This window comes from Mustela lutreola, chromosome 12 (genome assembly GCF_030435805.1).
Source record: "Mustela lutreola isolate mMusLut2 chromosome 12, mMusLut2.pri, whole genome shotgun sequence".
NCBI classification, from domain to species: Eukaryota; Metazoa; Chordata; class Mammalia; order Carnivora; family Mustelidae; genus Mustela; species Mustela lutreola.
In genome coordinates this window covers 97,743,297-97,760,020 of record NC_081301.1, presented here as the reverse complement: position 1 = coordinate 97,760,020, position 16,724 = coordinate 97,743,297, and the positions used below count along the sequence as shown (strand labels likewise).

The following is a 16,724-nucleotide window of genomic DNA, read 5'->3' as shown; positions in this document are numbered from 1 at the left end:
GGCCGCAGTCTGAGGCACTGGGAAGTAGGGACATAACACGACCAGATTTCCACGTGAAGGACAGACCTCCTTGCTGTGTGGACTGCACATTCTGGGAGGTGGGGAGTAGACACCCGGAGCGCAGACAGGGACCGTGGTGGCCATCCAAGTGACAGGCAGGGGGCCAGTTCGAACCTATGCCACCCCAAACAGGAAGCCCTCAGCCTATGCGTGTTGTACGTTCTCAGCGCTCAGAACGCGCTCTGTGGAACAGGCCTGCCCACGTGGGTGCCCTGACCAAGGGGTGGGCGTCGGCTGGCGGCCTGGGAGCCCGGGGACCCTGCTCAGCCTGCTGGCGCTTCTGTGGGTCCCTGCTGACCCTTCCCGTCCCCTTGGGCGCTCCATGGACAACATGGGCAGGAGTCCCTGTGTGTCTGGGTCAACTGCTCTGGTAGTCACCTGTCCACTAGTCCTATCACAGAAAAAGCCACTTCTTATGTAAACCCGAGTCATACAAATTCTATTTATCATCCAGACTCGGAGAGCTTTCCTCACACAGCCCCAGAGCAGTCCCTCTTCCCCATGGCCTGTTCCTTCCAACCGTCGGGGTCCTGCACTGACCCTCTGGGCCTTTAAAGCCCCGGGGGAGGCAGGCGGGCAACCAGAGGCAGAGTGTGCAGAGAGCACCTGAGTGTGGAAGGCTCATGGCCACGGGGAAGGCACCTGTCCCGGGCGGACGGTGGGCAGGGATACAGGAAAGATCCTCTCCAATCCATCGATTCCGCACTTCGGGATGAGCTCCGACTGCACAGGCCGTTTGTGTTCATGTGTGCATTTAACCAACTACGCTGTTAGAGCAGCCCCCAGAAGCCTGAGGCAGCAGGCCCTCTGGCTGAGACCTCCACAGCAGAAGCCGTGAGGCGCCCCCATGCCCACCGGAAGGGGAGCCCCCCACACATGCGGGTACTTTTCCTTCTAAAGCTGGGAGGCGGGGAGGAGAGAGGGACCCCGCAGAGAGTCTTACAAAACCCAGCAGCAGCAGAGAGCTTTGCCATGGCTGGGAAAAATGTTCTTCCTGGCCCCTGTCGTCCAGAAGTCTCACGAAACTTCTTTCCCTAAGAACCTGCTCCATGGACAAGTCCACCCCATCCCCTGGTCCTGTCCCACTGGGGCTTTCTTTCATTCAGTGGGTTAGAGTGACTCTTCCAGGAAAGCCAGGCCCCATGTCCGGGATGCAGCATCAGGAGGACCAGGGAGCCTAGCAGACTGAACCCAGACACTAAACACACTGTATGTGAGGAACTGAGAGAGGAGGGGCAAGAGACGGAGTGATTCTGGAGCTGTAATTGGGGAGAAGCAGGTGGAGGCTCAGGAGGCAGGTAACCAGTGGAAATCCTACTATCTACCCCTGCTGTTCTCCGATGGCAGGACTGAGCCCATGGCTGCAGGGAGCTTCCCTGTGGGGCAGAGAGATGTGGTCCAGGATTCTAACCCACATCCAGATTCATCCAGGGTGACTTGCCACCACACCCTCGGCGTGCAGAGACAGTCCTGAGCCAAACTCCTCCTCCACAACCATGTCAGGCAAACGCAGAGGTCACGGGAAACATGGAGACACAGCTGGGGGCCACGGGAAGATGAGTGATGCCACTCAAGACAGAAAAGGAGACTCACGCAGCACTTGGTCAGTTCACTAAATTAAATAAAAATTTTAAAAAGGAACCTTCCCTGTGGTAAGCACACTGAAAATGAACTTCTCGCTGCTCAAGCAAACCCGCCATTGGAACACATGCAACTGCACAGCCTCACAGAGTGAAATCAGAACAGGGGTTTTAAATTTGGGGAAACACAAGAGCGAACAACAGTAGGATGTGCCAGGAGGCCTAGTGGGAGCAGGTGGTGCCGACCCCAAGGACCACAGCCGTGCGAGCTGGGCCGGCACCAAGGACCATGGACATAGTCGGAGTCATCAGACCCGCCCCAGGGATCCCCTCCACACCTGCATCCAGAGGTGGCTATGAGGCCTCTCATGCCAAAGATGGGACCGGAGCATGGGAGCCCCGGTGAATCGGAGGGCTGTACCCAGGGCGACCAGAGGAGCCGCGGCCAGGCCTCTGCCCACAGTGGGCCAAGGAAGGGGGTTTCCTGACAGACATGGCCAGCGCAGGAGGGGTCACCTTCAAAATGAACCAGCAAGACCACTCTAGAGGGGAGTTCAGAGCCCAATCCCACTGTGGTCTCACCAAACCCATGGGGTCCCTTTGATCTTCGAAAACGGATGATGGGCTTCGACTTAATTCCCCAAACCCGCCAGGGTACCCTGGAGTCCTCCTCAATAAACAAGGAGGGAAAGAACTCAGATTAATAGAAACTACACAGAAAAAAAGACATTAAACTCCTGCTACTGTCCTGGGATGCCTGGGTGGCTCAGTGGGTTCAGCATCTGCCTTCGGCTCAGGTCATGATCCCAGGTCCTGGGATGCTGTCCCCCACTGGGCTCCTCGCCCACCACGGAGTCTGCTTCTCCCTCTCCCACCACCCCTCCTCCGTTCGTGCTCCCTGTCCCTCTGTCTCTCTCTCTCTCTCAGATAAATAAAATCTTAAAAAAAAAAAACAAAAAACTGTCCTGACAGATAGACACACCACACGCTTTCTGTGTATCCATGAACCCAGAGCAGAAGCCTACAGAGGAGGGAGGTGAAAAGCGACTCAGGGAACACATTTGGGGTGTGTGCTGTGCATGTGTTGTTTGTAGCATGTGTGTCTGTGCAGTGTGTGTGTGTGTGTCCTGTGGTGTGTGTTTAGTACATGGTGTGTCTGTGTGGTGCCCTCTGAGAGAGCCACGCCGCAAACCCTCAGCCGAGGGTCCCGGCCAGGGAGCAGGTGGGAACTGGGCCAGAGGGGACCCGGTATTTCTGGATCCCAGCCGCATGAGCACAAGGGGAGGCAGGAGCTGGCGAGGAACCCCAGACAGACCACCTCCTCCTCTTCTTTGCAAAGATAGCGCGTGGGCCTCTGCTTCCGGGATCCACCAGCAGCCCCTCAGAGACGCACATCGGATCTTGAAGATGCAGACACAGCCTGGAAAAGCTCAGGGACTTGGAAACACAGAACCAAGCGTTTGAGAACGGTTTCCCACAGCACTCCTCCCTCCTTGCAAGCGTACTTGGTTTGCCGCAAGGAAGATGATCAGGGGCTCCAGTGGCAATAAGTTTCTTTATTAAAGCATGTGGCTTCTGCAAACCTCGGCAATAAATGGAGGGGTTAGAGCCAGTCACCAACATAAATCCAGACGATGATCCAGACGATCTATCAATAAATGTGCAATGTATCAATAAATGTATCATCTCACCTGAAGAGCAGGTATAAATACATGTTTCCAGGAGCTCCACATGAGCCTGTTCAAGCTCCAGCTCCCGCTGAGAAAGCTATGCTAATAATCACAGGAACTCCTCACCGGCTGCCAGAGGGCACTCCTTCTGGGCGGTGTTCGCACCCCTGCTCTGACATGAGTTCCTCCATGGTAGGCAGAGACTGGAAACCAGCCAGCTCCCCTTCTCCCGTGCTTGCACACCTGCCCAGGCCTGGAGACCCCCATGTCATCCGGAGAAATTCTGAAAGATGTTGGCGGCTGTTACCCAGTTCTGGAAGCAGGCCAGCCCCTGTTCTCGGACCTGCTTCCGCCCTTTGTCGGTGATGACCTCCCCGCTCGGTTTCACAACCACCAGCCTGGGGGTGACTGAGATGTGGTACCTGGTCCTCAGCTCACTGCGGGAAGAAGAGAGTGAGGAGGGCGGGGTCAGCAGGGGCCGCTCAGGTCCCCACGGGCACGTGTGAGGGGACCAGGGCCTCCCCGAGGGCTGCGGACGCTGCTAAGCCTCTGCGCCGGCCGGCCGGCGCGCCCTCCCCGGTGCCCTCTGTACCTGCTCTCCCTGCTGCCGGCCGGTCCTAAGCCAGGGCTCTGCTAGAGGAGCGTCGGGAGGGAGGGGGGGGACTCCAGACCGGAGCTGCTCAACCCACAGCTGCGTGGGACCTCGGAGCGGCTGAACGGTCCTGCAGGCCTGAGAAAATGATTTTTTCATCTCGGCTAATTTAAATCTCAGCAGCCGCATGTGGCGGGTGTCAACCATACTGGACAGCGCAATTCTAAAACCACAGACACCTCCCGTCAATTTGTATCCCTCCTACATTCAAGAAGCGGAAAAGTATCGGGGACACACAGCAGTGCAAGGGAACACTCCGTGAGTTCTAGACCAATGCAAAGCCGTGTGAGGCTTTCTGCCCAGCAAACTCGAGGACAGGCTGATGAACGCTATGACACATTTCTTGGCTCTGTTTCCTGTCAGATGCAGGCCTGTAAGACCTTTTCACAGATTGTGTTCATTTATGGGAAGGAGCGTCCACCTTCTTGATTCTTCCCCATAACCTTCCCCGGGATTGCTATCCTCAAGACAGGGCGGCTGAGGGAAATCACTCCCCACTTCCCAAGGCTCAGGGCTCCCACGAACAGTAAGTGATCTCCCTGATCGTCCCCTCAGGACTATGGTCTTCACGGAACGGAAAGATTCACGTGAGAGCCTCCGCGCCACACCTGCCCGTGATCCCTCCACCACGGTCCTCCTGCTGCCTGGTCCTCCTGCTGCCTTCCGGCTCCCAGATCAAACAAACACAAGCCTAAATCAAGCAGGAAAAAATGTATCCATCTCCACCCAACAGAGATGGCCTCATTTTCAAACATCCACGAGACAGTGACAAAACCAGCATGCTCTCAGCCACAAAGGGATCTTAACACATTTCAAACAAGCAGGGACACCTGGGTGGCTCTGGCTGAGCATCTACCTTCGACTCAGGTCCTGATCTCAGGGTCCTGGGATCAAGTCCCTCCTCAGGCTCCCTGCTCAGCGGGGGGTCTGCTTCTCCTTCTGCCCCTCCCCCTGCTGATGCTCATCCTCTCTCAAATGTATTAAAAAATCTTTAAAAAATAAATAAGTTTCAAATAATCAATAGCACACAGAAACTGTGCTAATTGGAAATTGGAAACCAAACGAAACAATTTTTAGAATGAGTTTAAAAACTAAATAACGGTATTCTACCCATAAAACAGCAGCTCGGACTACAACCCCAGTAGAAGAGAACAACGCAGAATATCCTCTGGACCCCCAGCTGCAGACACCATTAGACACAGAAAGCTGTGGTCTTAAATACTTTTCTGAACAAGTCTCTGTGTAGACGAGCCATGTTGTTTGATCCAAGACGCGCGCCCAGTGCCGCCACGGCAGATGCTGGGAAAGGCACGCCAAACACACGTCACAGACAAACCAGACCTGGCTCCAGGGAAGATGTGTGGAGCAGGGCTCTGCCCGGACCGCCTGAGGGAGAAAGGAAGACACGGGAGCATTGGGAGTCTGGCGGTGGCCGGTCCTGGCCCGCAGTGGACTCCACCTGCTCGTGGAGGCCCGCGGGTGGGTGCGCCCACTCCTGCAACACCCCACCGCTGCCCAGACTGCAGGTTCCCCAAAACCCCACACTGGGCTGGCTACCCCTCCAGCAGCTTCTAGAAGCCAGTTTGCACAGTGTCCCCTAGTTACTCACATAAGGAGTCACAAATGTCTGAGAGAAACAAGTCAGCTACCACACACATGTGGTCATTACTGACACAGACACCGGGCCTAACAAACGCAAGACACAGATGTGGAGAGACAGCAACCGGGGGACAAGCCCGGGCCTCGCTCACCAGCCTGCAGTTCTGGCAACTTGGGGCAGTGGCTGGGGGAGTAGTGCAAGGTGTCACCCAGGTAAGGGGGGGAGACGTCCCCCCCCCCAGTGTTTTCAGAATCCTGTACAACCCCAGAAATTTGAATTGCCTAACAAATTAGCTTTCCCCCAAAGCATAAAACAAACATGAAGAAAAGAGGAACCTCCCGGTAGCCCTTGGTGTAATGGCTGCAGCAAACAGCAGTGGCCCATGAGAGGCTCCGTCCCGCAGCCGGAGCTGATAGGTTCTGTCTGGGCCTCTGCTGTGGGCAGCGTGCCCACCGTCTCACTATGGTCCCAATGGGGCTTACCCCCAAGGCTATGGGTCCCTGGGGCGCCCTAGAGGGTGGTGAGGGCCTCTCCTGGCGGAGCCCACACACACTCCTGACTGCACCCACAAGCCGGCCAGGTGGGGCTCTGGGCATGGGGTCACCCGACCAGCAGCAGCTACCTCAGCAGGGAGAGTCTCCTGCCCCTGCTGGTGGGGGTGGAGCCCACGATCCCGCAGGGGTTCAGGCCTGCCAGTCTCCTGCATCCCCTAGCCCACCCTGCCCCCACCATCCAGGCAGCCCAAGGAGGGAAGCTGAGAACATGCCCTTGACAGTCTGGGTGGTAGAGCCTGGGGCTTGCTGCCCGCCCTCTGCAGCCCTGCACTTTCTGGCACGAACTAGCTGAGGCACAGGGGCCAGCTAGCCGGCCTCCCTGCACCCCAGAGTCCTCACCTACACCATGGGAAAAACGGAACCCTTCTGCCTGGGTTATTGGGAGGGTGAGATGATAAACAGACGTACAGCACCACTAAGGGATCGGCACATAAATGCTCAAAAAACACTAGCTGTTATTGATGGGGAGCCCCCGCCAGTTCCAGCTAGGCTACTGTCCAATGGCTCGGCTAACCAGGCCCGGGATGGGTACCCAGCAGACTTAGAACCCATGAGCCTCCGCAGAGCACTTTCGTGTGTGCCAGGGAAGAGAAGGTGTGAGGGTATGCAGCCAGAGATGCAGCAGCTCTTCTGATCCCTCGAGGAGGGACTGGATGTGCCCGGTGGCCATAGGGGGCAGCATGAGCACGGAGCACACACGGCAGAAACGCGAAGAAACGGCCCTCACCGGCCTCTCTACCCCTTCGATACTGGCTCCTGGCTACGGGGTGTTGAAGTTAAGCTGATCAACAACCTTCACTGTTTAAGATCTGAGCTGTTGCTGTGCTCTCATCCCTCGCAACATAAAACCGGCTCTGACACCACTGGTGGGGGCACAAAGCAAGCCAGGCTTAGGGGAGTGAGGTGGAGTCTGGAATAGACATTTGCTCCAGAATATCTTCAGAGTCAGCCTTCTGGGCCCTCAAATCCCCACCCTGGCAGCCTCCACCTGGGGACAACTGTAACCTTGGAGCCACCTGGAGAGGCTCGTAAGCATCTCCACTGTGTCCCCAGCGAACAGGCTGTGGCTTGGAACGGAGAGCCCCGTAGCCGCGCGCGCACGTTGCCGGTGTGAGAACTCGGAGCACTGTGACTGTCTGGGGGCATCCGAGCTCCCCCCGGCCCTGGGCACCGGGTGCTGTTGCAGTCCCGGATCCCTCCGTTCCCCAAACACAGCACCTCCTCCTCCCTGGCAAGACCCCTTCCGGGTTGCCATAGCAACCCCAGTTCCAGCCTCTCCACCCCCCCCCCCCCAGCAAATCTCTCCAGTTGCTGCAGCCGCCCACTGAGACACAGCCCACAGGCAGCAAGCCCTGAACAGGGTCTTCCCCAAGCTTAGAGACTTCAGAGGCACTTCGCACAGGGGGCAGCGTCCCCAGGGTATGTGGAGGGGCTGCCAGCGGGGAAGGGGGGCTTCAGCACCTGGACAAGCTCTGGAGGTGGGAAAGGTATGGGGTATTCTGGAACACCAGCCATCCAGTCTGGGCAAGAAGAGTGAGTGTGGGGCAGACTAAACATGGACTGAGCCCCAGAGAGCCAGGGTAGCCCCGCTGGGACCAGACTGCCTTTGACGAGAGGAGGCAGGTTCCAGAGCAAGAGTTCATCAGATGTGGACTCTGAGGCAGAGGGAATGAGTGAGAATATGCCAGTGGTCCAGGGCCTAAGGGAGGGAAGTAGCAAGGAGGAGAAAGCCAGACTCCGCAGAACCGGCACCTGACAGGGACGTACTGACTCAGGAGGCCGGGGAGCTGGAACATAGGGCTTGTCGAGAAGCTTAGCAGCGGCATCCACTGGACCCCACCAAAGGGACAGCTCTCATGGGGCCATTCTCTACCCAAGAAATGAAGCCACAGCCAACTGTCTCTCCGTCCAACACAGACCTGTCAGCCTGGACGCTGAGGCATCCATCTGCTGGGCCCATGGTGGGGGCAGTCGAAGCCAGAGCGGACTAGGGGCCTGCTGAAGTACCAGAGCGATCATAACTTGCATGAAAATGGCCATGGAGTGGATTTTGCACGTGACAGTGGAAGACAGGAATTCCTGCTGGCAGACTCGGAACTGGAGGCTCGGGCACTTGGCTGGTAACAAAGAGCAGGAAGACGGGACATACTGTCATCCCTACACCAGCTGCGGGGACACCAGTAAGCAAGTATGTGCCCAGGAAGGAGGGCTGTGGTCGCCCAGCAGCCATCGGGGCCACTGGCCATGCCCAGGGAACCCCCGTGTGAGTTCTCCTCCTCATGCTGGACTCAATAGGTCAGCAGTCGCAGTGGGTGGCCATGAGGGAAGACAGCCCAGGGTCCCTAAGCATGACCAACTGAGTGGGGCCCAGGTGACTCCTTTCCTGGCCTCACCTCCCCAGGCACCACACAGTGTGCCTTGTTCCACACACCTCCAGAAACTTCCCCAAAGGCTGCCTGCAGGCGTCCCTGTGCGAGCTATTTCCATGTTGCCTATGATCTGATTCTGTGTATTCAGGCTGGAATGAGCAGACCTCGGGGTGCAGCTCCAAATAGTCCCATGGAAGCGCCCACTTCCCACCACGGAAACTGCAAGGAGCGCTAATGAGGTCCCATCTGGGAAGTGGAAGGACCAGGAGCTAACCTCACCGAAGGAAAACTGAGGCTGGCTTCTTCCGGGGACCAGGCTGGCCACCTGCCCCGATCTGCTCGGCTGCAGGCAGCGGACCTCAGGGGCTGTGACCACATCCCAGGAGAACCAGAAGGAACCCGGCCAAGCCCTCCCCAGGCGAGGCTGAGCAGAGGGAGGGGCTGAGGCTCGTGGTCCCCTGGAACCCCTTGGAGAGGAAAGGAAGCACCAGGACATAAAGTCAGGTTCCAGAGCGAGGAACACAGGCCCCTCAGTGCCTTGGCAGCGCATCTGTGAAATGGGGCACACAACCACCACCACAGCTCCAAACTCACAAATGAGACACAGGAACACCGTGACACTGGGCAGTGAACGCCTTGCCTCCATCACCACTCGAGAAACCCCAAAGCAGACTCTGCCCAGACCCCCAGCTCTACCCGACTACCCACACGGTCACAGTGTCACCTTCCAAACTGAGTGTGTTCACTCAAAAGCTGCAAGTGACTGGAGTGCTAAGCAGATCAGAGCCATTTCACAGCTACCACGAGAAAAGACCTGGTAACACCTCTTCTGCCAGGTAAATCCCTGAGACCCATCCTCGCTACATCCCTGTCACGTGCCCTAACCATCGACCTTCCCGGAACGAGGCGTCCACCTGGAAGTCTTGAGACTCACCTCCTCACGATCACCCACCCCGTGTGTCAAGGGAGGGGGGGGGTTACACCACACTGACTAACACCCCCCAGAGACAAGAAGCGTGACCCTGGAAAACACACCCAGAAACTCAGTCCACATCTGTTACAGGGATGCTGGGGTAACACAGTTGCGAGGAGCTGGGTACACGCCAGTCTGGAGGCTGTTGCCACAGCACAGACCTCAAGGGACAATCGGTGTCCTGCTCACTGCACTCTGCCAGCCCTGCTGCGGCCGCACCGGGCTCCCTCCGGCCTCTGCCTCCTCACCACCACCTCCTTCCTCCCTCCTCCCCGCACCTCCACGCCCCCACCTCCCCCTCCCTTCGATCTCTCTCCTACCTCCTCTGTCCCCCCCCCCCCGCGCATCCCCCTCCTCACCGCAGGCCCCCCTCCTCACCCCCCCACTGTTGCCCTCCTCTCCGTGGTGAACTTTCTTGGCCTCTGTCATGAACTCTGCTGGACTCCAGGCTTGGTTCTTCCTACAGTTTGGAAATCACAGTCAAACGGCACCCAGGCCAGCAGGGAAGGCGTTCCTCCAGCCTTGGTGACCCGGCTGCCCCCCCACCCCTGAGGGCCGCTGACCCTGGCAGCACCCACAGTGTCCCCAGTTCTGACCTAAGCCTCCTGAGGCTCCCTCTTCTGCTTCCACACTCCTCCCCAAGTCCCGAGCCCCTCCGAGGGGGGTCTCGACCCCTGCAGCAGCCTCAGCGGCCCGGCCCAGCAAGGGGAACAAGGCAAGGTTCCCCAAGCCCTGGGAGAGGTGGCAGCCCCTCTGGAGCCGCTGGGTGGCTGGAGTGGCGAGCACTAGGGACGGGACAGGGGAGAGGCCTGCACGCGGTAGGGGAGGGGCTCCGGGGGGCTACCCAGCCCCGACCCACTCACTGCCGGAGGGGGTCGTAGAAGGGCAGCGCCAGCCAGGCGCCGTGCTGCTCGCGCATGAAGTCCAGCATCTCCTGCTCGCTGCGGTCCGCGGACACGAACACCACCTCCAAGGGCGCGGGGGGCCGCGCCTCGGCCACCAGCTCGGCGTAGAAGCGGCGGAGCAGCGGCGCGAAGTCGCGGCTGGACGCGCACCGGCCCGCGGCGAAGTACAGAGCCACCACCTTGTTCTGCAGCGCAGCCTCGGCCTCCACCCACGCGCCGTCGCGGGTCCGCAGGCGCCGGCCGCCCAGGACGTCCACCATGGCCGAGGTGCGGTGAGGGGCACCCGCGGGAGCGCACAAACTGCCACGCGGGACGGCCCCCTGCCCCGGACGGACGCTTGCACAGGAGGGACACCTGCGCGAGACAGACCCCTGTGGGGGCGGACACCTGCGGCCGGAAGATCCCCGGGGGGGGGGGCAGCAGTGCCGTGCGGGGACCTGGGGCCCCACCGGCTCTTCCAGCCGGCCTCGGCCTCCGCCTCTCGCTGGGGCGGGGGCGTGTGCACTGGGGGAAGTAGGGACACTCACAGACACCCGCAACCCAGAAGCCGCGGGGTCTGCAGCAGCTCCTGCCTCCAGGAGGTGGAGCCGCCTGGCCCGCCCCCGCGCTCCGCCCTCCACACCCTCCCGGGATCCCTGCCCGCCCTCCGCCAGTCCCTCCTCACCCAGTGCCTCCACGCGGCTTCGCAGTCGCCCCTCCCGAACCGCCCCAGCCCTCCGTCTCTGCTCCCCTCCCCCACTGTCCCTTCTGCGCCCCGATCCCCACGCCTTGCGCACCCCGCACCCCGTGCTCCTGCCCCAAGCATCCCGTTGACTCAAGAAGTGACAGTATTAATGTAGCAGGCACGCTGGGGGCCCTGGGGACCCAGGCAGGAGCAAAGCAATTTCAGCTCCTGCCTGGGCAAGGGCAGGGAAGCGGCAGGTGAAGCGGAGGGTGAAGACATTCTGGCAGGCAGCAGATTTAAGGGGTTTAGTGCCCAAAAACTCAGTGACCAAGATAAGTCACATTCTAGGACAGTACTTTAAAAACTTCAAAATCAATGCAAAAACTTCACCATGCACAGAACATCAAACATGCACATAAGGGCGGGATCCCAGCCGGATGAGGTTCTGTCCGACCCATGCCCCTCCAAGCAGCACCTGGGTAACTTCTAGGCGACCCGGAGAAAAATGGCTGAGGAGGCCCTTGCACGTGGAGGTCTGACTTTTGTCAAAACTCAGGCAGAATGGAATGCTCCTAAATTCTAAATGTCATCGAGACTATTTGGACCTGTTTGGGCTTTCTTCCTTTTATCTCAACGGTGAAATTTCCTATGGGGGAAATTTCCAGGTATTTGTATGAATACTGCGTCCTGCTGTGGGAGCCTTCCTGAGACCGTGGTGAAGCCTGGGCACTCTCCCAGGGAGGGGCGATCTGGGGGAACACCCCTTCTCCCCCGGGGACCCTCCTGTGGCTGTTCTATGTGTGTGTATGTGTGGAGAGGACTGCCCTCAAGAAGTCCTGTGGCCAGCAAAGGACACCAGTCCAGGGCTCCACCAGTCTTCAAGGGCCCTTCCTGCCACGTGAGCCTGTGTCACTGGCCTAGGACCCCATCCCGCTGGCTACTCCTTAAGGTGGGAGGGGGCTACAGGGCCATGAGAGGCAGGAGGAGGCACAGCCCCCCACCCCCACCCCACCGCTGCTGGAACCCAGTCTCCTACACACCTTCCACCACCTAACTCAGGAACAGCCACACATGGAATCCCAGAACCAGGATTAGGCACCCCTAATCCTAGCTGGGGCGCTTCAGGTCAGTTCACACTGGACCTCCTTCCGGGCATCTGCTAATCAGCTTTACGCCCTAGATAACCACGGCCAAGTTGGACAGTGCTCCCACTCCTGTTGCTTGTGAACAGCAGCATGAGGGCCTTCTGGGCTCGCTCCACCCCACCCCCACACCCGCCAGCGCCCTCTCCCTGCACTCTGCCACCACTCTGAACAGTCTGTGACCTCTATTCTGCCCTGTCACCCAGTCCTCACCCAGACTGAAGCAGTCTCTTCTGCATGTCCTCCTATCTGATGATCAGACTCTCCTGAGTCCTCCTCTTGCCTGGTGGTTCCCCCGACCCTCCCTGCCTCCTGCCTGTTAAGCCAGTCCTGCAACCTTGAACTGATCAACCTGGCTTACCTTCACCAACAGTCCCCTGCCCTTGGGGTCTCCTCTTAGTGGTTTTCCATCCACGGACCCCACCCTCTCCCTTGGTGGTAAACCCCAAGTCTGCCTGTGTCCAGAGTTGAGCTCAGCTCCTTCCCCACCACAGCAGTACGAAATAAAATCTGCCCAGAGCCTTTAACCAGTATCCAGCTCTGCTTTCCAAACACCTTGGTTGGCTCACAGCCAGGGCATTGCCAACTGACACTGGCTGGCTGGCACATGCGTCATCGAAGCTTCCCGGGGGAGACACTCCAGAATGACCACGGCTCTGCCCTTCTGTGGTCAGCATGCAAGCTCCCCACACTTCTGAATGAGGCTACTCCGCACCACAGACATGTGTCCATGCTATCCATGGTATAGTCTCACTTCCTCTTTCTGAGCGAGCATATGTGGGAAGCCCAGCCAGAGCACCTCTTCTCCACCGTGCCTTTGGATGCTACACCGCAGAGGAACACACGAAGAAAACAGGACCCCAGCCCACTTGACATGAAACGGACTTTTTCTTTTCACTACAAGATGCACACATGATGACTCGTGTATTTCTACCACTGCTTATGAATGCACAAATATTCTCATGGAAACTTTTTCTGCTCTGGTCAGCATAGCAAACAAATTAGACATCCTGGTGTGCAATATTACACCCTGAATTTCCTGGCTTTCAATAGTCACACTGGAGTTATTTATCTTCCCATATTTAAACATTTGTGCCTAGGGAATGATATCATGAGGTCTTCGTGACTCACTTTCAAAATGGTGATTGGCCCCTTGCAGGGAGATGATGCCCAAGTGAGGAAGAGAAGTCTGGCTTTCTCGGTGACCCACTGGGGCCACAGGCAAGTCACCCCCAGGGCCTGGCTTCCCATGGACACCTTCATGTTTAGACTTGGTCAAAACGGTGGCTTCGGGCTGAGGAAGTGCTCCCTGGCCCCACCAAGGGCTTCCCAGGGATGCTTCAGATGATTCTAGAAGCACCTGTGTTGCCCCCGCCAATGGTCTGAAGCACAGAGAGAAGGCGGCAGTGTGTGCAGTCCCCTCCGGCTGCCAGAACAAAGCTACACAGACAGGGACAGCAGAACTTGTATCTCCTAGCCCTAGAGGCTGCAAGTCTGAGAGTGAAGTTCTGGGGAGCCCCCTCCTGGCTTCTGGGCGGCCACCTTCTTGGTGTGTCACCACCTGGCAGAGAGAACCCTCCTCCTCTTCTAATAAAGCTACATCCTACCAGCTCGGGACCTTGTTCACGCAAAATTACCTCCTAGAAACCCTATTTCCAGAGACAGCCCCACCAGGCATAAGGGCTTCAGCATGTGGATTTGGGGACAAGGCTCAGCCCACACACAGTGCTTTGGGGGAAGGCACAGCATGACACATCTCTTAGCCTAAATGTTTAAGGGTCCCGTGTGTGAGAGACCCCAGGCTCCAGGGCCCTCGGAACAAGGAGAAATAAGATGTGTGGGCAAAGAGCAGCCCTGTGGGCGTCCTGGCCAACAGTAAAGCCCAGGACAGGGTGATGGTCCTGGCGGTGGAGGTAGTGGGTGAACAAGGACAGAACAGCTTGTTTGCCAGGACGGAAAGGAACTTCCTGTGAGACCAAAGCTCCATGCTGCCCGTGGTATAGTCTCACTTCTCTTGAACGCCCCCCGCCCCCATATCCCGCATCCCGCCAAACTGTCCTCAGAAACATGCCTGGTGAGCTGCAGGGTGCGCCAGGTTGGGGGTGCCCATGCCAAGGGCTGTGGAATCCCGGTTCACACACCTGCCCCCATCTCTGCAGGAGCAGCCTGGCTGACCCTGCATGCAAGGTGTGAGGTCTGGCGACTAGACCGCCCTCCCCCCGGGAGCATGACCACCTCCCCGACCTGTGTCTTCCTGAGGTTGCTTGTCCCATTCTAAGCCACCAGAAATGGCCTCAGGCTGCATCAGTTCCACATTTGGGGCATCTCTCCGTGGCTCTCTGTGGCTCCCAAGCAGGGCCAGCCACAGCAGCTTGTGGGCTGCACAAAATGAAAACTTGGGGCTAAAGAAAGTGCTACAGTACACAAGCTTCTTCCCTTTTTCCATGGCTCTCTTGCCTTGGCCTGTCATGGCATCTTATTGGCTGCTGAATGTCCCGTTGTGCTGGGCAGAGGGTGAACATCGACCTTGACTCTGGCCAGGGGGTCCTGCCCTATAAGTTGGCCAATGAGCAGCCCCACCACTGTTGGGTTCCTGTCCTGCCAGCTGTTCCCTCACCACTGCATCCACCCTGAGACACTGCCAGTCTCACACATTTCAAGGTGACCCTCTGCACCGAACACCCAGGTGGTGGGGACAGGAGGCCAGGTGGAGCTGGACACTACGGACACCAAGAGGATGGAGCATTCTGGAACCCATCCCCAGGAGGCAGCAGGAATTGGGAGGTGGGACCATGCATGAGCCAAGGGCCTGTCAGACTTCACGTACCCAAGACAGGTTCAAAGATAAAATTATGAAGAACCTCAAAATGGTGACTGCAGAGCACTGAGGCCCAAGCTCAAGGTGGGGCCGCCCAGATTGCGGGAGTCCACACCCATGAACAGCCTTGCTCCCAACTCGGCAACAACCCTATTTCCAAATAATTCTCAGGTCACCAAGCAGCTCCGGGGTCTGCAGGGGCCCTCCGGCCTCAGGTCCTGACCACCTGCGGCTCAGGGCTGCTCGCAGAGGTGAGGCGCTCCTCCTAACCCGTCCAGCGCCCTCGTCCCTCTCCCCAGTGGCCCCACTAGACAGGAAGGCAGTTACCGCTGGAACAGCCATGATTTCGGGAGTCACGGGCCAGCACATGGCCCTTCGGGGTCTGCTGGGAACAAGGAAGGCCCAGGCCCGTGCAGGGCAGGCGGCCTCATAACTACAGACGCTGGCAGCTTGCGCAGAAAGGTCCTACCCTAGCAGAGCGGCCAGCCAGGTGAAAGGCCACCTACAGGTTGTCTCCAGGCCAGACCCAAGTCCCTACCCAGGGCTCCCACCTGCTATGTCCATACGGGACGTTGGGAGATGCCCCATGGTCTCCGTCCAAGCCTCTTGATGCAGAGAGATCCACTCGGTATTTCTTGACCCCCAACTACACCTGTGGAAAACTGTGCACCTTTTTCCTCTCCAGAGACAAACCGAGCGCAGCCACCTTCAGTTTGTCAAGATGAGCCAGCAGCTGCTACAAGTGTCCACTAGAGGCAGTGTCCCCATCATGCCGGGGGCACCGCCGGTCACCGCCGGGGGCTGGGGCTGCAGCCTCTCAACTGAGCAGGTCACAGGCTTGCTCATTTGGAAGCTGCGTCTAACCACAGTCAGCAGGGGCTCTGGGGCAGCTGGAGAGGTCACCCTGCTGAGCAGCCCAGAGAGGATCCACGACACAAAGGAATGCCGGCCATGGGAAAACCCCGGATTCCCACCAGAAAGCAGGCAGGACCTTCCTCCTCCCGCTGGATCTCTCGCGTCTCTTTCCAGACCAGCCCCCACATAAGCTCACCACACACACTCACACACACATGCATGCACACGAAGCCTCTGCTCTAAGACACGCCATCTGCAGCCGCATCTGCACGGGGAGATCGGCTTCCCTATCGGGATAAAAAGTGTGAAGACACAGGAATCACTGTCCTTGTGCTGCCACTGCATTGTGAAATGGGGCTGTGGCACCAATACAAGTGACCAAGCAGCAGACGTGCTCCCGAACCCTGATTTGGGTTCTGGGAAAGCTGGCCCTCTGGCAGGTGAGGGGTCCTGGGAGGAGGGCCCGCCACTAGGCTGGCTGGAACACCATGAAGAACTTCAGCGGGGGCGGGAGAAGGGCCGTCCCAGCCCCAGGCACCCAGCAGCCCAGTCCACTTCATTTCCGACAGGACTGAAGACTTTCCTGGAAGGGGGAAGGCACTGCTGGGGGCTCATTCTGGGGTCACTAGCCCCGACCTGCTGATTTTGCAGACACACTCCCCAGATGCCACGATTAGAACAGAACAGAACCCCTGGACCGGACCTCGTATCACCAGAAACAAGAGGTTCCTGAAGGTTCTGTGGTGCCTTTCCTGTCCCTGACGTCAAACCCACGGTTCTCCCCTCATGGACCCAGACAAGGGGCTTATACTTGTCTGCCCTGTGGACGCTCTGCATCTGCCTCTCCTCCTCCAAGAACAGGAGCCCTGTCCAACCAGGCGG

At 58.4% G+C, this 16,724-nt stretch overlaps 1 protein-coding gene across 1 annotated transcript; it reads right to left on the bottom strand.

Annotated features, from left to right (window-relative positions):
* Nucleotides 1-3,205: 3,205 nt before the first annotated feature.
* NXNL2 (nucleoredoxin like 2) lies at nt 3,206-10,987 on the bottom strand. Its single transcript, XM_059142273.1, has 2 exons — nt 10,322-10,987; nt 3,206-3,747 (listed from the first exon to the last, which is right to left on the bottom strand). Exons 1-2 carry the CDS (start codon nt 10,621-10,623, stop codon nt 3,579-3,581), a joined length of 471 nt encoding a protein of 156 aa, XP_058998256.1. The 5' UTR covers nt 10,624-10,987; the 3' UTR covers nt 3,206-3,578.
* Between the last annotated feature and the right edge of the window lie 5,737 nt (nt 10,988-16,724).